Source organism: Eschrichtius robustus, chromosome 10, assembly GCF_028021215.1.
Source record: "Eschrichtius robustus isolate mEscRob2 chromosome 10, mEscRob2.pri, whole genome shotgun sequence".
In the NCBI taxonomy this organism is placed as follows: Eukaryota; Metazoa; Chordata; class Mammalia; order Artiodactyla; family Eschrichtiidae; genus Eschrichtius; species Eschrichtius robustus.
Window position 1 is genome coordinate 27,660,336 of NC_090833.1, and position 24,599 is coordinate 27,684,934.

The 24,599-nt window shown below is 39.0% G+C and overlaps 1 protein-coding gene across 2 annotated transcripts in view; it reads right to left on the reverse strand.

Annotated features, from left to right (window-relative positions):
• Nucleotides 1-24,599, reverse strand: part of SLC44A1 (solute carrier family 44 member 1) — a 214,737-nt gene that overhangs the window by 34,893 nt on the left and 155,245 nt on the right. The window contains exon 16 of one of the 2 annotated variants that reach the window (XM_068552738.1): nucleotides 19,755-22,157. The exons of the other annotated variant lie outside the window; for it this stretch is intronic. Within the exon in view, the coding sequence (XP_068408839.1) occupies nucleotides 22,134-22,157 (24 nt within the window). The 3' untranslated portion in view covers nucleotides 19,755-22,133. Of the gene's footprint in view, nucleotides 1-19,754; nucleotides 22,158-24,599 lie in introns of those variants that run through there. 2 annotated transcript variants of the gene reach the window in all.

Genomic DNA, 24,599 nt, shown 5'->3' on the forward strand with positions numbered 1-24,599 from the left:
GTAGCATGGACCCAAGGTAAGCACCTCCTCCTGTTGTTGTGAAAAGCAACATGCAAATATATCCATTATCACTTATTATATGTTCAAGGTGAAAACCTGTGCACAAAATAATGAATTGGTTTATTTCATGCCTCAGGCTCTGAATATAAACCAGAGCTCAGCTTTTGGCCCTGTTAAGGACACCTGTGGGAGTTTCCTGGGGGTCTGTGTGATGGGCACTGCTGCGTATGAGGCCCTGTTAGCACAGGAAGAGGAGGCAGTGCAGAAGCTTCAAAATAAAAGGCATGGAGAGCCTGCTCTGACTAATAGCTACACTAAACAAACAAAGAAACAAACAAACCAAACCCCCCCCACCAAACCTCTGTTATAGCACACAAGCCAAATCTATTTACCAGAATGCTAAAAGTCTTTTCAAATGGACTGGGGCTTTTTTGTGTGTTGAATATGTATGAAATTCTCAACTATTAGATACAATTTTTTTAAAAAAATTATTTATTTGGCCACACTGGGTCTTAGTTGTGGCATGTGGGATCTAGTTCCCTGACCAGGGATTGAACCCAGGCCCCCTGCACTGGGAGCATGGAGTCTTAACCACTGGACCACCAGGGAACTTTAATCAGGAATTTGGACTCAGTTAAATTTGTCGACCGTCAGATAAAAAGGAGGTACTCTGCTTTGTGTATTGCTATTCCAATGGAATAAACAATCTGATAAAAAGCGCATCTTAAATTTAAGCTCTTCAGTGGTTAGTCACAACCTACAGGATGAAACCTAACCTTGGCAAGTGGGGGAGGTTTGGCCTGACTCCTTGGCCCAACACCCATCACTGACTTCCAGCCTCACACTTTATAAGGGCAAATTATTTGGAGGTTACCCCTTTCCTGTGACATTCACCCTGAATGCCATTTCACACCTCTGTGTTTCAGCACATACCAGTCTCTCTTCTGGGAGCTTGGGACCTGGTAATGTCCATGTAGGATCTGGAAGAACGAATCTTTCCCACATCTCACCTTCTTCCTTGACTCCACCCCTTCCTCTCGCTGCTTCTCCGCATCACACACACTTCCACTGTAGGGACCACGCCTGCACCCTCTCCATCCCTGAGCCCCGAGTTCTCTGAGAGGGTGGCTGGCATAAGTAGGTGCTCAGTAAAAAGAAGGAACCAAGATATCATGAAACATTTTTTTTTTTTTAATCTTGCCTGGAGTCATCAATGAGAGATAAAAGCTGGCTTCTCACTTCTCCTCTAAAACAACCACAGAGAATAAGTTCCCCAGCCGAAGAGTTCAGTAAATCCATTCAGAGGAAATCCAAGAGTTGGTAATGTTTCAAGTAAATGTGAAATAAGAATATTTGTTCTAAGAAACATGTAAGATAATTGAAGGATAACATTCAAATATATATTGATTCTACCTGAAGCTAGTGAAAAGAAGATACAAATATAAAAGCATATCCCCTAGATACCTGGGGCTTTGGGTATATTAAATATCGCTGTTAGAATTCAGACACTAAAATGCAGCACCTTCAGTATCTGGGCCCCTTAAGAGAAAACACCGGTGTATCAATACTTTGAGGGGTTGAGCCTTTGCTAATTGTTACTCTCAACCAGCAGGTGTCGTCAGAGACTAGCGCGTTTGCTATGGCTGCCTTCTTGAGGCTGATCACCCAAATCCTGCTCCAGGTGGAATTCCTGCTGCCTCCCAAGATCCTATCCCTCTGTGGAAGCTTCAGCTGGAACAGCCAGTATGCACACCTGCAGTTCTCAAAGTGTATCATACAGGAGAATCCTGCTAAAATGCAGATTCCTGAGCTGCAGCTGTGGAGATTCCGATTCAGTAGGTCTGGAGTGGGGCCCGGGGTAATTTTCATCTTAAGCACCATCTTCTTCTCCCTCCAGCCTCCCACTGTGAAGCACTTTGAGAAACACTGATCTGCACCTACATAGACTGTACAATATCATCTCACAGCCTCAACTCAGACAGGCTGGAAGGGGACTCATTTGTTCATTCATTCGTCAAACACCTACTGGGTCCTTACAGCCTGCCAGTCACCACTGGGCACCCTCACAAAGTCACGTAGCTCATCTTCCTCTCTCAGGCTTGAGATCCCCATCAAGGGATCAATCATAGAATCCAGTAAAGACTTAGCCTATCCTTTCTTATGTTCACCCCCATCAAAGAACCTGGCTTCCACCATGATAGGGGAAAAAGCCCCCCCTTTCGCATAAAGAACACCGCCATGTTTACAGAAATCCTGCCTCTAAATTGATCCCTAATGGTTATTTTATAGGATATAAACACTCCAATGATATAGTTAGGAAGGAATCTTGTTACCAAGATTGATTCTTTCAAACCCAGACAAAAATAATAAATCCATGGCTTTAAAAACACAGACAAAAATAATAAATCCATGGCTTTAAAAACACAGACAAAAATAATAAATCCATGTGTATCGGAAAATCAAAATGCTGCTGAGTATGTTTCACTGCCATGTTAACTTTGTAAGTCCAAGATAAATAAAAATCCTGGTACTAAACAGTGGGATAAATTACATTACTATAAATAAAACATAAACTAAAATTCCATTAGAAATTTTAAATCACCATGATATGGTTACCCCGGGGGATTTGAGGGAGAGCGCTTTTTTAGAAACTATAATGAAAATTGCATATCCCACTGTAGTTTTTCAGGCTACAGCTGAAAAACACCATCTGTTCAGTGACCAAAACTTACTATGCCAGAGTTCACCTATTTTTAACTTTCTGACCATCAGAAAAGTTTTTGTTCTAGAAAGGACTTTAAAGGTCATTAACTCCGACCTTTCAGTCCACACTCAATACTGCTTTATAACATCGCAGCTGCAGAAGTGCCCTACAGCCTCTGCATGCATTCTATTCCTCTGTGGGTCAAGAGGATCACTGCCTCCCTGGAGCTCAGCCCATCTTGGGACTGTTCCAGTTTTTAGCACTTTCTACCTCACATCCTGTCTGATAAGCAGGAAAAGCCAGTTTTGTTGTTTTCACCAGAAAGGCTTTCCCCTCCTAGAATGGAGCAGGGAGCCTGGATTAGGATGGCATCTCGGCTGCATTGATGAGAAACCTGATCCAGTGCCTTAAACAAGGCAGGGCTTAATTCTTCTCATGTAACAGGAAGCCCAGAAGACAACTCAAGTGAGAGAAGCCGTGGCCTTCTTGGCCACGACTCTGTCACATGGCCACCTCAAACTTCAAGGAAGTATGGGACGGTGGGTATTTTAGCTGGTGACCGGAACAATATCTGGGTTATATCCACGAGGAAGAAGGCTGGGACAGATTTTGGGGAGGGCGATTAGCAGTCACTGCCACAGCCTGAGAGTAATATCAGATGACTAATATGCTAACTGACGGATGAAATCTGTCTTTCTAACCATTAGAACCCTTTATGGGCTTAGGACAGGATTATAGAAACTCTTTTCTTTTTCTGTAACATCCCTTCAGATATTTGCACACTGTGATCATTTCTTTTCCTTTTCCCCATCTCAAGATGTCTCTTTTCCAAGTGATGTCTTTTCCAGGCTTGTCTCTGAAAACACTCCCATTTGTTTATATTCCAGGTGCGGCCTGACCTATAAAAAGTAATGCAGAGTCATCTCCTTCCTCCTGCTGTACACCATACTATTATTAACAGAGCCTAAAATCCCCTGAACGGAAACAGCCTGCTGTCAATTCATACAGAGCACCCCTTGAACTCAGATGCCTGTGGGGAAGGGGTAGGACCAAGGGGGGCACACATCACTGAGTATTTACCTTGTGACAGGCACCCCACCATCTCCTTTATAAGGCATCCATTCAGAAGACCCCCCCCCCCAGGCCATATCAACCTCATTTAGCCATTGCAAGCCTGCTTTTATGGACCCAAGGAAGCACTTTACATTATCACTGCTAACCTCCATCCTCCATGCTATCAGATTTAGTCCATTGCTCCTGAGCTCTGATTATTACCCAATGGACTATATATCTAGCATTTTTAGCTCTAAGTCACCTTAAAATATGATGTATCTTTGGTATTAGTTAGGATTGTGTTCAGCTGTAATGAAAAAAAAAAACCCAAATAATAGCTGCTAACGTAAGACAGAAATTAATTCAAAAGTCTGGAAGTTGTTAGCCAAGTTGACATGATATGCCGAAGTGTCAGGGATGCAGGCACCTTCTGTCTTGTTGTTCCATCATGCATGTCTTCCAGTGTCAAGGTCACCTTGTTGTCCAGAATGGCTGCTGAACCTCTAGCCACCACATCTGAATTCCAGCTGGCAGGGAAAAGGAAATTGAGGAAGGAGTAATGGCCCTTCCCTTTAAAGACATTTCCTGATAGTTACATGTCATTTCCACTTACATGCCACTGGCCAGAACTGAGTCACATGGTCACAATTTAGCTGTAAGGGGGAGCTGGGAAATGCAGTCTTTGTTCAGGATGGCTACATATCCATTTAAAAACCAGGTGACTGCTGTCATCAAAGATTAAGTAAAAAGATATTGGGAGACAACCTGTAGTCTTGGCCACTCCTTCCATTCTTCATCCACGTCAGTGGTAAAAACATTAAACTATCCAAGACGAAGGCAAAAAACACCAACGATAATAGGAGATAATATTGATTGAGCATTTACTATGTGCCAGCCACTGCCCTATGCATTTTACGTGTAATAATGTAGTTAATCATCACAAAAACATTCTTAAGTTGGGCACTATTATATTATAACTTCCCTGACCTGAAACAGCCTGCTGTCAATTCATACAGAGCGTGCCTTGAACTCAGATGCTTGTGGGGAAGTTGGGCACTATTATATTATTAATAATAATTATGTATTATTAATAATAATACATAATTATTATATAATTATATAGTATAATTATGTATAATTATACTATATTACACATAGGTGGGAAAACAAAGGCCTCGAGAGTCTGAAGCCCAAGGTCATATAGTTCATAAGGGATACAAGTGGGCTTGAATTGGAGCTCATGTTCCTAATTAATCACTATAATGCATTGCCTTTGGGCAATGTGTGAGAGATGTAAACTTCTGTCTTATTTTGGCAACTGTTGTTTTGGGATTTTTTGTTTACTCACATCTGGAGTTGGCCTCCTCTACTGGAACCTCCCTTGGGTTGAAATTAATTAGCAAGACTTGGGCTTGGTCCTTCAATTAATGACTATTCCACCAGTATACCTGCTCAGGTCTGCTTAGCTCCTAAGAGTCTTGTCCTTTGTAATTTGGATAAACAGGATCAGCTCCCAGAACCAGGCTTACGCTGAAGAAAAATGAGAGATATGACCTAAAAGACAGGAGAGCAAGTGTGGCAGCCCAGCAAACACATCATGGCAGTATGGAGGGCTGTATATAGGAGAGTTCAAGGGCTTTGGGTTGTTTATCTTTGCTGTTGAGTGTTAGAGTTCTTTATATATTCTGGATACTAGACCCTTATCAGATATATGATTCACAAATATTTTCTCCCATTCTGTGGGTTGCCTTCTCATACTTTAAAAAATAGTATCCTTTGAAGCAAAAATTTTTTAATTTTGATGAAGTCCAATTTTCTTTTGTTGCTTGTGTTTTGCTGTCATACCCGTGAAGCTATTGCCAAATCCAAGGTCATGAAGATTCACCTCTATGTTTTCTTCTAAGAGGTTTATAGTTTTAGCTCTTGTATTTAGCTCTTTGATCCATTTTTAGTTAATTTTTGTATATGATGTGAGGTAGGGGTCCAACCTCTTTTTTTGCATGTAGATATCAAATTGTACAAGCATCATTTATTGAAAAGACTATTCTTTCCTCGTTGAATAGTCTTGGCAATCTTGTTGAAAAATCTGTTGACAACAGACACGCACTTTTATTTCTGTCCTTTTAATTCTTTCTATTCTAATATTGATTTCTATATCTACCTGTAGGTCATTACCCCATTGTTTTGATTGCCATAACTTTTTAGTAAGTTTTGAGTTCAGGAAATGGTAGCTCTCCAATTTTTTCTTCTTTTTCACAATTGTTTTGGCTATATGGGCTTCCTTGCAATTCCATATGAATTTTTGAATCACCATTTCCATTTCTACAAAAAAAAAAGACGATTAGGATTTTGAAAGTGATTGCACTGAATCTGTAGATCACTTTGGGTAGTATTACCATTCTAACAATATTTGCTCTTCCAATCCATGAATGTGTGTCTTCTCATTTACTTACGTCTTTGCTCATTTCTTTCAATGGTATTTTGTAGCTTTCAATGTAAAGGTCTTGTACCTCCTCGGTTAAATTTATTTCTTGGTACTTTATTCTTTTTGATGCCCTTGTGAATGGAATTGTTTTCTTCATTTCCTTTTTGGATTGTTCATTGCTAGTGCATAGAAATAAAACTGATTTTTGCGTGTGGATCTTGTATCCCACAACAATGCTTAAATCGTTTATTAAGTCTACTTGTGTGTGTCTGTATGAATTGTTTATGATTTTCTACCTATAAGGTAATGTCATCTGAGGAGAGATATTTTATTTCTTTCTGATTTGGATGTCTTTCATTTCTTTTTCTTACCTAATTACCCTGGCTAGAACTCTCAGTACAATACTGAATAGCAATGGCAAGAGAGGCATGCTTGTCTTGTTATTGATCTTGGGGGAAAAGCTTTCAGTCTTTCACTATTGAGTACGATGTTAGCTGTGAGTGTTTGGTAAACACGCTTTATCAGGTTAAGTTTCCCCCACTGCTGTCACGTGATTTTTTTCCTCCTAAAATGCAAATATCATAAAGCACTCCCTTGCTAAAAGTCCTGCAGTGAGTCCCCATTTTCTTCAGCATGAAATCAAGTCCCTCAGTATGGCCCAAAGACACTTCAAGAGTGTCTGATACCCGCTGACTTCTCCAGTTTCCTGTCCCCACACCCTAGAGTCACAGACACATCATTTCCCCACACATGCTGTTCCCTCCGCTGGGAGCACTACCTCCCTTTCCCAAAAGGCTTCTTTGCCACAGCCCTGTGTCCCTGCCCCTCCCCACTTCAGGCAGTCTCTGTGTTACTCCTGAGTTACCGCTCAGAGCAGCTGGTACACTAGAATGCAATCACCTGCTTACCCCTTTGCCTTCCTAAACAGACCATGAGGTTTTGGAAGGCAAAGACTAGGTCTCTCATTTCTGTATCCTTAGTGAATATAAGACTTCATAAATGTCTTTGGAATAAAGACTACTTTTCTGTTTTATTTATATTTACGAACATGTCCTTTAAGTCCTAACAGAAGTGGATCTACATAAGGATGAGGTAACAAATTCAGTTAAAGAATCAGGAAGTTATATGCTTGGACTTTACCAACTCAGCTCCCCAAGCCCCATTTGAGAGCCATACGCAGATTATTTTTGTTTTCACAGTAACTTGAAGAATGCATATACCTTCTTCCATCAAAGGATAACATTCTATATAAATCTTAGTGTTCTTTCTCTTTAGGTTGCTAGGACACTCAAAGTATTTAATGCTTCATTGTTCTGTAACTATATTAGTCCTAGAGTCTAGCATATTTGTTTCTTCCTGTTTATGTCTTTGCTTTTCTATTTTTATTTTAATAATCTTACTGTACATAAGCCTTTTTGGAAAAAAGTGGAGCATAAATATGTAAATATATATGCTAAAAATACATTGTATGTATTTCTTGTTAGCAGAGAAACACACAGATTGTTAAGGTGACAATGCAGAAGAGCAGAGTTAGAGCCATTGAGAAAGAGTTTGTCTGCAGTTACTTTAGCTGTACAAGCCATTGTTAGGTTGGGGTCTCTTAAATGAAAACCAGAAATTAGGTAGATTTCCTTCATGAGGGAGTGGAAAAAAATTTTGTTGGCACAGAGAAATATTTTCAGGCCCTCAAACTCTTCTCCAAATGGCTCCTTCTTATCGTTACAGAGATTTTGCATCAGACGGCACTGAGAAGAAAAGGTAAACATTTCCAGTATTCAGTGAATTAGAGACTCAGAGCCTGGAAGAACTTGGCCATCTGGAGCAAGTCCCTATCTTTAAATGAAATGGCATACCCCACACTGAGCGTACACCTCCACGATTCCTTTTCCCTTCCCCCCAGGTCTAATTAGTCACCAGGTCTGTAAATTTCCCACTGGGATCTTCCCCTTCCCCCTTCCCCCTCTGTCCCTAGTCTCCCACAGGCTCTAGGTCTGAATGAATGCGCAAAACTCCCATATCCTCTCCGGGGTCACCTCTTGCTGCCCATCCACGCATTCTTGGCTCTGGATTTTCTAAACGACTGAGGTGTCCTCGTGTTGCTATATGATGGCCTGCACTATTCCTCTGGGAAGAATCTTCTCCCTTCCTCCCTCCTGCCCTCTCATCATCTGGCTCATTCCCGCTCATCCTTCAGGACACAGCTCAGACAGCTTCTCCTAATAACCCAGCACCTCCCTATGTGCTCCTGAAGCACCTTCACTGCTGTCTGTCTCCCTCATTAGGCTGTGAGCTACTTCAGATCAGGGAGTGAAGTTACCAGAGTCCCCAGAATATAAATCCTACTGACCAGAGCAGGTCTCAGGAAATGATTGTTGATCGGACGTGGACATGCTTAGCACACTGCTGTAGACACAGTGAACGCGCACGAAACGGGCCTCACTCATAACAGTTTCCAGAGTATGAGACGTGGACCTCACCAACTTCCACCAGCTTGATGTTTCCCCCTCTCCCACCTCAATTCTTCTACATTTATTAAGTTCTTCCCACTCTTTCCTCTGTCCAATTAAAAAAAAGAATTCCTTATTCCATTTGGATTTGACTTAGATTTGTTTTCAAACTGAAAGCCAATTGTCCTAAACACTGTTTATTAAATGAATTCTTTCCTTTCTTATTCATTTTGAGGTGTAGCCTTAGCTCTTATTCAATTCTTATAAATAATAGAATTTGTTTTGGGGAAATTCTCTTCTACCCTATTGGCCTATTATCACTCGGGTTTAGTTGCTGTCATCTTATTATACGTACCTGGATATTTGCTTTTTAACTTAACTATATTTTTTCATGCTAAAAAACTATAGAGCTTACTTCAAAAAAAAAAAAAAAGAACAATACAGGAATATTTTAAACATACAGATAAGCAAAGAAAAAATTAAATTACCCTAATGCCATGTCCCAGAGATAACGATAATTATCATTTTGATGTAACAAGAGTGGTAGCTGACTTCCACTTAACCATCTTGCCAGATTAACTGACACCTCTAGTCCTCGGTAGAATGTGCTGGCTGATGTCCATAGCAGGCTGAATGGTCCAGGAGGGCGGCCTATGCACTGTTCTCAGCATCAGCGGGACTGTGCTTAGCAAGAGTCAGGTGTGTTTATTCCAACATGTTATGCCAGGTGCAGTGGTTATTCAAATGGTATGATTATTTAAATATTATGTATATTGATAAAAACAATGAGTATGAAGAGAGTAATTTCTAAGAAAAGTAAGTTGAATGCTTTGGAAAGACTCTATAAATATAAGATACTAAAAATATTACGCAAATTATGTGTACATGAGAATTATAAACATTGGAAAGAAATAAAAATCTAGGAGTCTATACTCAGCTTGCTTCATTATTTAGCTTCTCTAAATTCTTGATCCATTTTAAAGAAACCAGTATTTCACATTTTTACATTTTTTGGTGGTTACATTATTGGTATGTTTAATGCTGCCAAAAAAAAAAAAAAAAAAAAGACAACAGACAACTTCAGAGGACTCAAAGAGTCATAAGTAGAACTAATAACTATGCCAAAGTTTGGCCAATGATTATTTACTTGTTGTAGTTTTAAAAAACATTTCATTTATAAAGATTCTCCTCCTTAACCAAATTTTTCAATTAACCGATCAGCTACCAGTGCCCACAGACTTGGTTAAGAGAGCATGTATTATACCTTCAGTCATTTAAAAATGTATAAAAATATTGATTTTTACATAAATGAGATCATGCTATAAATACTGCTTTATCCCCTTTTTCACTGACTATATTGTAGACATTATTTCAAGTCATTAAAGATTACAACACTTTTAATGCCTGCCCAGACCCTCCTGCAGAAGTCCTATTTAATGTTTCCTTTTATTAGGCATTTAAAGCTATGTACCAAAAATAAACAACCCAATCCAAAAATGGGCAGAAGACCTAAATAGACATTTCTCCAAAGAAGATATACAGATTGCCAACAAACACATGAAAGAATGCTCAACATCATTAATCATTAGAGAAATGCAAATCAAAACTACAATGCGATATCACCTCACACCAGTCAGAATGGCCATCATCAAAAAATCTAGAAACAATAAATGCTGGACAGGGTGTGGAGAAAAGGGAACCCTCTTGCACTGTTGGTGGGAATGTAAATTGATACAGCCACTATGGAGAACAGTATGGAGGTTCCTTAAAAAACTAAAAATAGAACTACCATATGACCCAGCAATCCCACCACTGGGCATACACCCTGAGAAAACCATAATTCAAAAAGAGTCATGTACCACAATGTTCATTGCAGCACTATTTACAATAGCCAGGACATGGAAGCAACCTAAGTGTCCACCGACAGATGAATGGATAAAGAAGATGTGGCACATATATACAATGGAATATTACTCAGCCATTAAAAAGGAACAAAATTGAGTTATTTGTAGTAAGGTGGATGGACCTAGAGCCTGTCATACAGAGTGAAGTCAGAAAGAGAAAAACAAATACCGTATGCTAACACGTATATATGGAATCTAAAAAAAAAAAAAAGGTCATGAAGAACCTAGGGGCAGGACGGGAATAAAGACACAGACCTACTAGAGAATGGACTTGAGGACATGGGGAGGGGGAAGGGTAAGCTGGGACAAAGTGAGAGAGCGGCATGGACATATATACACTACCAAATGTAAAATAGCTAGCTAGTGGGAAGCAGCCACATCGCTCAGGGAGATCAGCTCGGTGCTTTGTGACCACCTAGAGGGGTGGGATAGGGAGGGTGGGAGGGAGGGAGACGCAAGAGGGAAGAGATATGGGGATATATGTATATGTATAGCTGATTCACTTTGTTATAAAGCAGAAACTAACGCACCATTGTAAAGCAATTATACTCCAATAAAGATGTTAAAAAAAAAATAAATAAAACTATGTACCTTTCTTGATTTCCTCTTCGCGGGACTGACAGAAAACTCGGAGTTTAGTTTTATGTGCAGCCTTCTTATACAGTTAATCTCCTTTTCTCAATTTTCACATGCCTGCTTTAAAAAAAAATTTTTTTTTTTAAATTTTTGTGTTAAAATTGTTTCTTGTTGTAAGTTGGGAGAATCCCTTCTGGCAGAGAGAATAGACCAAACACAAACCCCTAATATCCTGTCTCCAAGTGTGAGGTTATAGTATGAGTTTGGTTGACTGAAAGCCCTTTTGTTTTGCCTTGAAGGCAATTCCTCACTGTTGCCTCTCTGGTCTGACATAACTGGCCAGGGAGCTTATAACTACCTAGAGAGCTCTAAGACTTCTATTGAAATTGCTGATAAGCCCAGGAAGTGGTCTAATAGCTTAGCTTTGCTTTTTCTGGACTCCAGTATGTAACCTAGGTATATCTTCTAAAATTATTTTTCTCAGGATTTGGACAGTAAAGGAGGCACAATATCAAATTAAAGGCACAAAGTATTCCTTACCTTCACTGCTACTTGCAACAACTGAAAAAAATTAACAATAATGTGAAGAGGTCTGGCCTTGTGGGTTAGTTCCACAACACCTGGTCAAAAATAGGAGGCCAGAGGGCCTCATTAGGACGCTGGCTTCTTTCTGAAACTTTCGACACCTCTAGGAGCTTTGAGTACTATCTGAAGCTGAAATTTCAATCACAACTTAGATATTATCCTAAAGTTCACAAGCAGTATGCCTCTTAAAAGAGACCCTCTGGATTTTTCTTTACTGTCTAAAATTTGAGATTGAATACAGATTATACTTTTCATAGCCAAACAGAAAAAGAATATCTGGGTACCTTTTAGGAGATGTGAGGCTTTTCACAGGCTCTTTAATCACTAGGTGGTCTATGGAACAAGGAATTGTGTACATTTGCATCAGGACCACACCTCCAAAAAGAATTAACAGTCCAGATTGGTTAATATTCTTTAGTATCTCAAACACCTGTAGTGTCTGAGGACTCCTCACAAATGTTCTCTAACAACTTCTTTTGGCAAGCAAGTTACAGATAAATAACTAGGGGTATGATCTGGGCATTACTCACATTTGCTAATGAAAAGCAGTCTGTACAGCAGCCTCTCAAGAAAAATCCAAAATTAAAAAACAAATTGGGAGAGATTTATTGGTATTGCAAAAGGTCTTCCACTTAAGAACACCCCTTTCTTAGTCCCCAATATCATTTAAAATAGGATTAGTTTTAAACAAGCTTGATTTTTCCAAACTTCTCAAGCTTGTTGAAAAATCAACAAGCTTGATTTTTCCATAATTTACTGCCTAAATTATGGCACACCACAGTTCCACCAGCTCACCAACTTAGCACAGATCCAGGCTTCAGTTTATGTGCAGGGCACTGTACCAAGCACGAGTGATTTCCATGGTAAACGTTATCTAACAGGCTTTTCCTCTCTGCCTGATGATTGAATTCAGTTGCAGCCTTAGCATTCACAGAGTGACTCAGACTCCAGCTAGGAAGCCTGGCTGGGCAGTGGATGAACTTTGTACTTCGGAAATTAGGTTTTATTTAGTACATTTATGTTTCATACTTCAGGGATCCTAGAACATGCTGAGAGATGCTGGAAAGAAACAGCTGGCCAATTCCAGGGCACCCTTGCAGCATATTGACCTAATCTGAAAACAAGGTGTTGCCCACAATCACTTTCTATTGCAGCACAGCAGAATACGCCACCCCCAAATATGACTGCAGGAGTTCAGGACATGCCACCTCAAAAAAATGCCGCATTGTTGTATTACTGCGAGCTGAAGGCACTTGAAAACCAGCAAATGTGGGTGAGGTATTCTCTGAACTCTCCTTATCTCCCTGGACAGATTCTCCAAAAAGAACTCAAATGTCATAAATCCCCTTCTCAGGAGTATCATCAACCAGGGGAGATTGACTCTTATCACAGAGGAAGAGCCTAGAAGTCGACACCACACCCAGACACACTTTGCCATAAGCTATCATGCCGCCCAGCTATTCCTCTAAGGGTCCATTCATCTTTCCTAAAAATCATTTACTCTCCCCTAAGAGGCCTACATCCTCTCTCCCCTTTCCCTATTAAGATGGTATTTAAATCTGAATTCTAAGCCACTTTGAGGAGTTACTCATTTTTCCTGGGTATCTCACATGTATACCTGAGGTATACATGTTAATAAACTTCTGTGTGTTTTTCCCTTGTTAATGTGTCTTCTATTACAGAGTCTCAGCTAAGAACTCAGAAGGGTAGGGGGGACAATTATTTTCCCTCCCCTACACTATTCATCACCACCCTGGGCATGGGAAAGTGCTACGACACAGTAGACAATGACATTCTTTCCTATAAAATTTTATTTATCACATAAAAAAATTCTATACATTTGTTAGACTAAAATACAGTTTTCGTTATAATTCTGGAAACTGAGTCAGTACACAGAAAACTTAGCATTAGATCAGTACTTTTTTTTCTAGTTCATATTTCTGCACAAGGAAAACATTTCAAAGCTCCATTTCATATAGGCTCATTGTACTCTGAAGCCAGATGGAATTCCATCCAATTCAGAGCTCTTGGAAGTTAATTTCCCAGCCAGATTTGATAACTCCAGAAAGTTAATTGCTTAATATACATATTTTTAAAGTCCTCTGAGAGCACAACACTCTGTAAAGTCTGCACTGTGTCAATGACAGTCACAAATACTACAGGGCTATGACCATGTCTGCGGGGCATGTTCAAGCACCTACATGTTTGTTTCCCCACCTGAATACAGTGTAGTGACACTGTAATAAAGAAATAATAATAAGGAAAAAGCTCAAGATAATGCTAAGGTAAAAGATCCCAAACCAGGGAATTCATGGAAGGCTTAACCATGATCCTATAGTTTGTAATGGACAAAGACTGGACATGATACAAAATTCATTTTGACACTGTGAAATAGGATGCAAATAGTAAAACAAAGCAAAACCAAAAAGACAAAAAAGGCCTCAGATTGAGAAATATGTGGCACCACAACATACTTCTCATGCTGGATTTCACAGCAGTGAGATGTCGAAACACATTGATGGGCATTTTCTGTTCAAATCACCCCATACACTGGATGGGATCTGACTGGATGGGATGTTAGGCTCAGAGCCTGAGAGACAAAGAGCAGGTCCCTCTGCAATGACTGATCTTTCAAACTTGGCTGCTTTATTCTAGGAGCCTATTCTAAACTCAGGAGTTCAGGAAGGCTGTGCCAGAAAGTACCTAAAGTTGGACCTTAGGTCTTCAAAAGATATGCTTTTGTCTTTGGTTGTTTTCCCAGAGCACCTGTCATTTTTTTAGGTGCCCTCTACACTTTTCTCCCCACTCCTGTGTCAGTTGTAACAAATCAGATCAGCTAACAACCTCCTGAATTTATTACACTGGGTACCACATCTATGAGAAGTGCATTCAATGGTCAAGAATATTCTGAGACAGTGTAACTGAAACTTCATTATGGAGCTCCCAGTACCCTTTTATAGGATGGACAAAATCAAGAGAACCTCAACAGCAACATAATCTAGTAGCACTAAGGCAATATAGTAGAAGAAAGGTAACATCCCCCCCGTGATGTCTTTGAAAATCAAAACTAGCCAAAACAAGAGGGCCAAAAAGTTCTGGGAGAACACTGCTAGAACCCAGAGGAAGGGGAAAATTTACTCAGTAGTCTCTGTCTCCAATCATCAGTCCCAAAGCTGTCCTAGTATTGTTTCATTCCTATGAATCACTGCATACAATTTTTGAAAAGAATCCTGTCTTAATGATCCATGTGGTAAATGAAGGAAGTGCTCACACTTTCTAGTGGCAGGTAGAATGGTCTGCAGGATGCTGGTAGGACGTTCACTCCAGTCCTGTGTCCATTCATTCCTCAAGTCTTTTTTTTTGTTTTTTTCTTTTTTTTTTCTTTTTGGCCGCACTGTGCAGCATGTGGGATCTTAGTTTCCTGACCAGGGATCGAACCCACACGTCCCCTGCGTTGGAAGCGCGGAATCTTAACCACTGGACCACCACGGAAGTCCCTCAAGTCTTCTTTTCAGTGCTTACTTTACTCACATAGAATGGTTTAACACATTATTCCTCAAAAAATAACTGGGGCTTCCCTGGTGGTGCAGTGGTTGAGAGTCTGCCTGCCAATGCAGGGGACACGGGTTCGAGCCCCGGTCTGGGAAGATCCCACATGCCGCGGAGCGACTGGGCCCGTGAGCCACAACTACTGAGCCTGCGCGTCTGGAGCCTGTGCTCCGCAACAAGAGGCCGCGACAGTGAGTGGCCCGTGCACCGCAGTGAAGAGTGGCCCCCGCTTGCCACAACCAGAGAAAGCCCTCGCACAGAAACGAAGACCCAACACACCCAAAAAAAAAATTAAATAAATAAATAGATAAATAAAGTTGCATCTGTTAAAAAAAAAAAAATAACTAACTCAAACTAATTTCCTAGCTGATGGGATGGGTGGATCAGATTCCTATGTGAAAGTCAAGACATTTCCTTTAGGTCATACACTTCTATGACAAAAAGACATTATCAAATATAGATACTTACACCGGACTTAGGCCCTTTTCCACCCAATATGGGAACTTCCACCTGTGGTCTCTCCCTTTGCTACTGTGGAAGGTTCAATAGAGCTCTTCTGGGGTTGGGGGGTGGGGAGGAGAGCTGACTTTTCTATTTTCTTCACCAGCCAATTAAGACATTTCCACTGCTTTCTTCAGCTTGAAAATGTAGGTAATAGTTTGATGTCTGACTACAGGTCATGACCGCCTGGAATCAAATCTTAAAAAACTTCAAATTCCTTTAAGGATGTCTGCCTGCTTTTTCAAGGGCCCAGAGGACCCTCCATATAGTTGCAGCAAGCTTACCTAATAGTAAGGTGTAAATGTGAAGAAACCCACATGCTCCCTAAAGAAAGAAGGTGATGTGGATGGGGGGGGGAGTGGAGGCACAGTCCCATGGGCAGTGGTCCAAGGCTGCTCTAGTGGTGACCGGAAAACAGGAGGAAAGCCTCACTGATTTACGAAGGAGAAAAAAATAACTTTTGAATTTGTTCCCCCAGCATCTGCTCCTCCAACTTTCCACTACAAGTTTTTTGTCAGCTATGGACTACGGTAAATTTGCTAATTTATCACCATCTTCAAATGTTCTTGGTCGTGTTGACAGAGGTATATTTTTAGACAGTGATCTAACTGATAACACTATGCTACAGATGTCATAGCTGAGTGACAATAATAAAGAATCTAGTGTTTTGGTAGATGGATAATTACAGGGATTCCCTATTCACTTCTTCTTGGATTTTCTTGTCCATTGCAAATAATTTGGTACCTTGCCAAAAATTCATCGTAGGACACATACAACCTCACACCTCCAAGGAGAGAAATCTTACTGTCTTGAAGATTCAGTGTTGACGTCCTGTTTTTCATTCAGATTAGTGTGGTTTTGATTTTCAAAGCTGGTACTAGAAGTTTTCAAGTTATAAAAAGGATTCCAGACAACAAGGTCCTACTGTATAGCACTATATTCACTATAGTGAATATAGAGCACTATATTCAGTATCCTATGATAAACCAAAATGGAAAAGAATATTTTAAAAAAGTATATATATATAACTGAATCACTTTACTGTACAGCAGAAATTAACACAACATTGTAAATCAACTATACTTCAATTAAAAAAAAAACGATTCCAGGTCTGAAATTGGTAAGTACCATCTTAAAAGTATCTTCAGTGGAGGCCTAATCACTACTTTATTTCAAAACACATTATCAAACCAACTTTAGAGCAGCCTCTGACTTGTGTTCCTTAGGCCCTGAGGGGCTGGGGGCTGGGTGGAGACTGGCAGTCTGAGGGTCCCGAAATTCTATTAGTATTTTAAATGTTCCTAAGTAGGCTATGTGACTTTGAGAGAAAGGTAGTTCATTGCTTTCATAAGCTTCTCAAAGGGGCCCTTGGTCCCCTCAAAAGATTAAGAACCTGCTTTTGAATATCAAATACTAAATTCGGGTCTTAGAAAATAAAAGTGAAAGATTTCTGAAACATTTGGAAATTACAACGTTTTCATGTTCAGCTAGATCTTGCCTAGACCATGAGTAACCTGAAAGCCTTACTATTCTGAATTCCCTGGTCTAGAATGTTTATTCCTCAGGAAATCATTTATATTGTAAAACTGAGTATCAAAACTGAAGAAAATAGCCTAATATTTGGGTCTCTAACAATTGCATATCTTTTCCACAAATTTACTAATGAATTCCTTTAAAAAATATCCAACTTAAATCCTGCTCATTTAATTTAGAAAAGTGATAGCTGTTCACGTGATACTGAAATGGAAGCATCATTTGTCTTTTTTTTACACATATAAAAATCAAGGAGATGGGGTGGAAGAAAAGGTACTATAATATTTCCATAGAAAAGAAAGGTTTTCCACAGAAATTCTCAAGTTTAAAAACGCTGCACTGAAGTTTTTTGTAAGAAAGATATCTTCAAAGATTTAAATCTTGGATTAAAAATTTCCTCTTAAATTAAAACTTGGAGAATAAGAATTTGACTCAAATTTATGAAATGTGAATGGGGGAAAGTGTGCTATTTAAAAATTTTCGGTGTGTACAACATGTTTAGCTTTTTATTTTGTTTTCTAAGTTTGCTAGCTTTATATTTTCTCTTGGCACATTCAAGCACCCTGCTTTTTCACAATTTGGGCTATGTGTCATTAAAAAGATGAGCTTATTCTGAAAGTAGCCACTGTATATGAAGAGTGCCTACTTTTCAAATGGGCTAACATGTATTCCTTAGTACACAAAGATACATGAATATGCATTTAAAGCAAAAGGCATTCTGCACTGTGATTATATAATACACAAAGCTTTGCTTTATGCATTTACTTATGAACCCACAATTTTCCAATATATATTCACAGACCACATCTTAAAAACTCTAGGCAAGCCATTATAGTGCACTTTTATCTATCAGATGGAATATATGAAAAGAATACAGAGATTAACTGTGGCAAGTGCATTGATAAGCCTCCAGTCTCTGAGGATTTTGTTTTTGTTTTTTTAAGTAGCGGTAAAAATGCAGTAGAGAACTTACTGAAAGGTGAAAACTTTTAAAGACCTTTCTGAAGGAAACTTCTCAGAGGCTGTGTTAAAGGCTATTGGAAACTCCAAAAATTCAAGTGAGGTTACTGATGAAAAATAAGATAAAATGTTCAGGTCACCATAATTGGCAGCTCTGGTTTTAGAACTGACCCCAGAATTCTACTTTGAAGGCCAGGAGCCCTCTTGAAATGGCCTTTATTAGCTATTAGTGGTGCTTGGTGGAAATGGTCGGGGTCTTGAGGGCACTAACATGGCCTCACAAATATTTGGTGCCTGTTAGTTTCCGCAGCTATTTTAAGGGAGAGGGTGGAGCAGAGGAGCATTACTCAGGTTTCAAGGGGCTCAGGACCACTATAAAAGGGGTCATCTCCTCACCACCCCCTACTGGGGTGAAATCCTGAAACTGCCCTGGGAAGATAAGGGAGCCCTTGGCAGATACCGAGGTCAGCGGTATTGGGAACTGGCAGCTTAACGCACTTGGCTGAAAAAAAAAAGACAAAATTAGAGTAAGGGAGCATCTCTACAAAGGAAAAACTTATTTCCAGCTTAATTTTTAAATAGACTCAGTGAATGCCCCCTCCTCAACCATTATGCAAAAAGTTTAGGGACCAACACACAGTTAAGCTACTTATATTGCAGTAACTTAGGACTTACTTATGCTATAGGATAGGATAAAAGCTTTGATCCTTAAACATTAAACATTGCATTAAATGGTTTAAAGGAAGAGCCTGCTTTGAGCTGTGCTCGTCGGTGCAGAGATTATACAATCTCAGCGCTCTGGCTAAATTCCTAATGTTTACCTAACGTACTGGTAAGCCTCCCACAGAAGATGGGTCTCTTGGATTTATACCGAAATATAACCTTTTCCCTTGCATATCATATACGGCAGAGCTTACTCTTGAGGCAGGAGCCTAGAAAGTCTAAATCAGGCACCAGAACCTTAATTTTCCAATGGCAGCAACGATCACGATTCTCTTCTCACTGTGATCACCACTGACAACTGCAGATGCTAACTTAACTCTGGAAGTAGGCGTCCTGAACACAATTTTGAAGATCCACCGCAGACAAGAGACAGAACCCACCACACAGAGTCACTGGTTGATAAAAGTATTCAGGTAACCACATTTCACAGATAATTTTGGTCCTTCATCTATTCTCACTTGGGCAGAGATGGAGGCAGTGAGCGAACAGCAATAAGGCAGCCCAGAGCCAGCTGAAGAACGGCTCACGAAGAATGACAGCGGCAGCAGGTCTATCCGAACATAGCCTCAAAACATTCAAATATCGCTAAAAGCCTCTGTGAGGCTCTCTGAAATGCATCAACGAATGAAGCTCATGAGAGAGTGATAGCCTGTAAGTCAAATATCTCTCTGTGAGTGTCTGTGTAATATATATGCATATCTGCATATATCTACCTATATGGCACACATATTCACTTAGGGGAAACAGCCTGGCAATTAATTTGGAACTCAAATGACATGGTTACACATAGATCATAATTGCTAAACACAATGTTAGTAAAACAAAATTTATTTGTAAAACAGGACCTGTTATATAAAATGGCACACAATCAAGTTATACAAAAATACAAAATTTCTTTCTGATTACAGTTCTAGTTGCAAATGATAATTAGAAAGCATTCCTGTTGGCTTCCAAACAGCTGAGATTGCGAGCATAGGGAACAGGCAGCAGCAGGAGTCCATGGTGCCGGGACGTCCAAGTGAGGAGAAGCTAATTTCCAAATTCAATAATTCCACCAGGTCACTCTGGAGGGACACCTCCTAAGATAAGTAGCTCCTGTAATGAATGTCTTCTGTTCTGATACCCATCTTCCATACTTTTGCCAATCCTAAATTTACTTCCCAATGTTTCTTAATGTCCACAATCTGTGTGGCTAGGAAACTGAAGGTAGTCTGAATTTTCTTACATGATTTGCTCTCTCACCTATTTGGATAATTGTTAGTTATGTAATTATATTTATTCCATTTCAAATGATATAAAAGAGTACAATGATATCGTTTAGTGACATCACATGTTAGAATGTTAACTTCTGGAGAATTAACTGTTTCAAAATAGCTACTCTCACAATATTGTTTTCTATGATCTTGCCAAGACGTGAGCTCCTGTTTCTTTAAAAAAAAAAAAAAAAATTCTGGACTGTTATTGCAAATATTCTGAAAAATCAGAAATATTACATGAGCTTTGAAAAGAAACCGAGGCATTTAGCAAATTTTAGCCTAGCTAGAGTAAAGAACATGGATACTTAAAAAAAAATACAATTTACCTTTTGCAGAAATTTAAAGGTCCAACCCTTTGAAAGGAAGCACATTAGCAAACAGCTGCTTATTAAGCCCTAGTGACATTAATTGTACACATTTCCATAATACCGGTCTAATTCACTGTCTAATTCTGGTAGGAGGCAATGCTTTCTTTCAAAAGATTCTCCTTCCATGGAAAGATAAAATGCTGAGGCTTTTTTTTTTTTTTTTTTTTTTGTACAGAGCCTATATTTAGTGCAATAAGTTTAAAAAATCTGCTCTGAAATATTTACTTTACATTAACAAAAATAGCTTTTTTTAAAAAAATTGTAACAAAAAGGAGTTATCGCATAAACAGATCATGAGTTATTCTTAGCAAATTACACTTTTTTTTCTTAAAGCATTCACCATTACAATAAGCAGAACAATGAAATATTAGCCATTCGTATCTGGTAAGCTTCAGGAATTAAAAAACCCCCCAAAACCCAAAACCCATCCCCAAACACAAAGAACGTTCAACACTTGAGGATCAAAACATTAACCAATTCTTCAGTTAAACATTGTAGAATTCTGGATACTTAATGAATTGTCAAGGAGAGGAGCACCTGCCAGTATGTTTTCAGATTTTATAGCAAGCATTTGAATAAAATGGCTATTTAGCCCTAAGCCACTGAAGTTCCTCTGAAGCAGAAACCCAGGTACCAGAATTTTCAATGCTTTGTGTTTCATGTTTCTCTCCCTTTTTTATTCCTTCCAGCATTACTTAGTCTGCAAACCTATACACAGAAACTTAAAGGCTAAACTTGCTGGGTACCCCAGCTTCCTTTCAAATCAGGCACACAAATGTGTGGAGGATGCTACTGACGTCAAAATGAAAGAAAGACAAAATATAAGAGAAAAGTTTGCATAAGAAAGATTATCTACCCTTTCCTTTTTTACCTACTCTCTTATAGAAGCATTAGGGTAAACTACAAATACCTGAGGAGTTGGTTACTTTTTAATGTTGGCTGACAAATGCATGAGCTATTACGAAAATTCCCATATTGGGTCCACTTGTATGTTTCTAAAAGGAAAACGACATGGCTTCTTTGATTGGGGAAAACTGAATGGAGTAACTCCTTATTTACCTGAAAGCATATGCCTAGTCTCATCCCACTAGGACTTATGCATCAGTAAAATAAGGTCTTGATTTTTATGCACACATCAGGGAAATCACCCCTGAATGAACTTTAGACAGAGAATTCGGTACAATAATTTTACCTAATTTAAATAACTAAAGTTAAAATCTCCTCTAAGTTATTAAAAACGTTAATCAGATATGAATCTTAACATTTCCATTAAGACAATTACAATTGAAAACATTAAATGACGGCAGTTGCCTTGTAAAAGCCACCCGTATGAAAGGAGTACATGTTTGACAAAAATAAGCATAAAAAAGGTATTAAATCCCTGTTCCTGTTCTCTGATTTTGGCTGATTATGTGTGTGTGTGTATATACATATACATATATATACACACATACATATACATATATACACACACCCACACACACAAATACATAGTTATGTGTATATATTGTTTTGGAATGTCAATGGGTTCCATAACGGTCGGCTAGGTTCAAGCAGAACTTGCTCCCGAAGCCTAGAAAACAAAGTCATACAGAGTATAATCTTAGACAATTACCATTAAAAGGAGATCATGAATGATGTTACAGATACACAGATGGTCACAAACAGCAGTAAAGCAAAATGGATTGAGAATCCTTCTCCCCCAGACCTAAATTCCAGGGGCTGAAATTCCTGTGACTGTTGAAAGTCACACTTCCCTCTGGGTCATCTTTGAGATATGCAGAGAATTCATCTCTAGTCTATATTGTTATAGTGTCCAGGTTTTTTCCTCCATTTTCTCTAAGTTTTTCCTGTATGATAGCGAGCAGATGGCCAGATGTCTCTTTCTTAAACCTCTACATCACATTTGGTAAATTTTTCTAAAATAATTTTCAAAGATTTATAGAAAGACCTTACAAACCTTCAAAGTTTCCTTAACTAGTGAGGCTCTCTCAAAAAAAAAAGTCTAAGAGGAAAACTGGAAGTACTTATGTTTAGTTTAGTGATGTCCTGTCAAAAGTAAAAATTTAAACCTCATTTTTCTGAACATTATTTTATAGACTTAAAAAAAAACCCATATTAAACTATCCCATTAAGGAGACAGACAGTGAACTCCAACAGCAGTGTTTCTACAGATGCAGCAAAATAGTTATGACGCTCTGTTAACAGAACTTTCATCTATGGGAATAACATGTGAATCAAACCAAGCAAATACAAATAAGCAATCGTAAATTCTACCAATCCCCAAACTTTAGGAGGGAGTTTCTCAGGTACTTCTTTAGGGACACACACAAGATGGTGGTGGTATTACGGGTCAACTCTTACCATGCATACTTCGAAAGAGAGCAGATTTAGAGGTACTGATATGCTTGAAAGATTTAACTATCCTGTGAGCAACAATTCACACATCTCTCATGGGGACTTTCTGAACCACTTAAAACGTCATTCTTAGAGATCAAATGCTACAATGTCCAAAGCACCAGAAAAACAATGCACATAGAAGATGTGTTTTGGGAGACGGCAGAGGGCTTTGCCATTAATCTGCAAGCAACGAATGACATAAAATAAAAGTAAAAGTGGAATGAAGATTTTAACGCGGTGTTTGAATTAAGGGACATTAATTTAAAGCTGAAAGTAATATTAGGGGGAAAACATTTCTACATTTTTGGCTTCTGATGAATGCCACATAACCTAGGCAATTCTCCTACTATTAATACCTATGAATCAGGGGTTTAGGTAAGAGAGGGTATATTTGCATTCTGGTCTACCACAATTCAGCTATCTTTCCCTCAAGAATAATACAGAAATACATGCCAATTCATGGTCAAAGTAGCTAGTCCTAAACCTCTAATTATTTCTCCCTTTCTTTAAATGCTTGTTACTGAAGAGTGATTTAATGTACGCTTCAACCACTGGAAAGACAGAAAAGGGGGGAAGGGTGGTTTACATTTTAAGATTTTATATGTCTTTTAAAAGTTTTAGGTTTGAAACCTTATTTTCTGAACAATTAGGACAACCAAGCAGTGGCAAGAAGGAAACCTTCCTCATTTTTCCAGGCTATCTTAGGGTTGGCAGAATTTTCACTGTGGTCCCCCTCAGCCCATATGAAGTAAGAGGGATGCAGAAAGAAAGGGTAGGGAGGCAAGGAACCTGACAGGAGGGACTGGTGATTAGCGCCCCCTCCCTGTTCATCCAGTTCTGTCTGATGCACACTTAAAAATAAGAGTTACATGGCCATTCTACATGCTCTTACTTATGATTAGAGTGATCTGTGCCTTGGGAATATAAACACTGAAGTTTTGACTTTATCATCATCAGTGCTATTAAGAGCAACACCAAAACAGGCACTGGATGGGGTTACAGAGAAGAGTTTATATCCAAACATTCTGTTGAGGCTTTAATGTAGGTTGAATATGCAGTTATTTTGCATGTACATATACCACCCCCCCCACCCCTGCAATGAAGCCATTTCCTTTATTCTTACATACTTAAATGGGCTTGTTTTATACTACATATTTCTTAAGTTGGACACCTACAAATCAAACCATTTATTAAAGTATAAAGGAGAAAGAAAAGAGAGTCCTCACCTCTCCTTTTTTTGGACATTATATGCAAATAGAAGGCACATTGTTTTAAAATTAAGTGTTTAAGGATGTAGGCAATTATATAATATTCTGAAATAAACATGCTATTTAAGAATAATACACTTGTAATACAAGCAGTAATTAGACCAATATAGCTAAAGACATCTGTCGTTATGCAGTGGTAAGAGCATATATGGGAAAAGCTACTCAGGATTTTCTTACACTGGTTAACTTTAAGTTGCTTTTATCAAATGAAAGGAGAGTGGTTATATATATCACTGACCAGAGGTAATTTATCTTTCTCACAATTAAGCTGAGGCTGGAGAAGACCAGATTGTCTTATTGAGTGGGAATGTGGGTGTTGATGGAAATAGCCTTGTTTGCTACTGAAA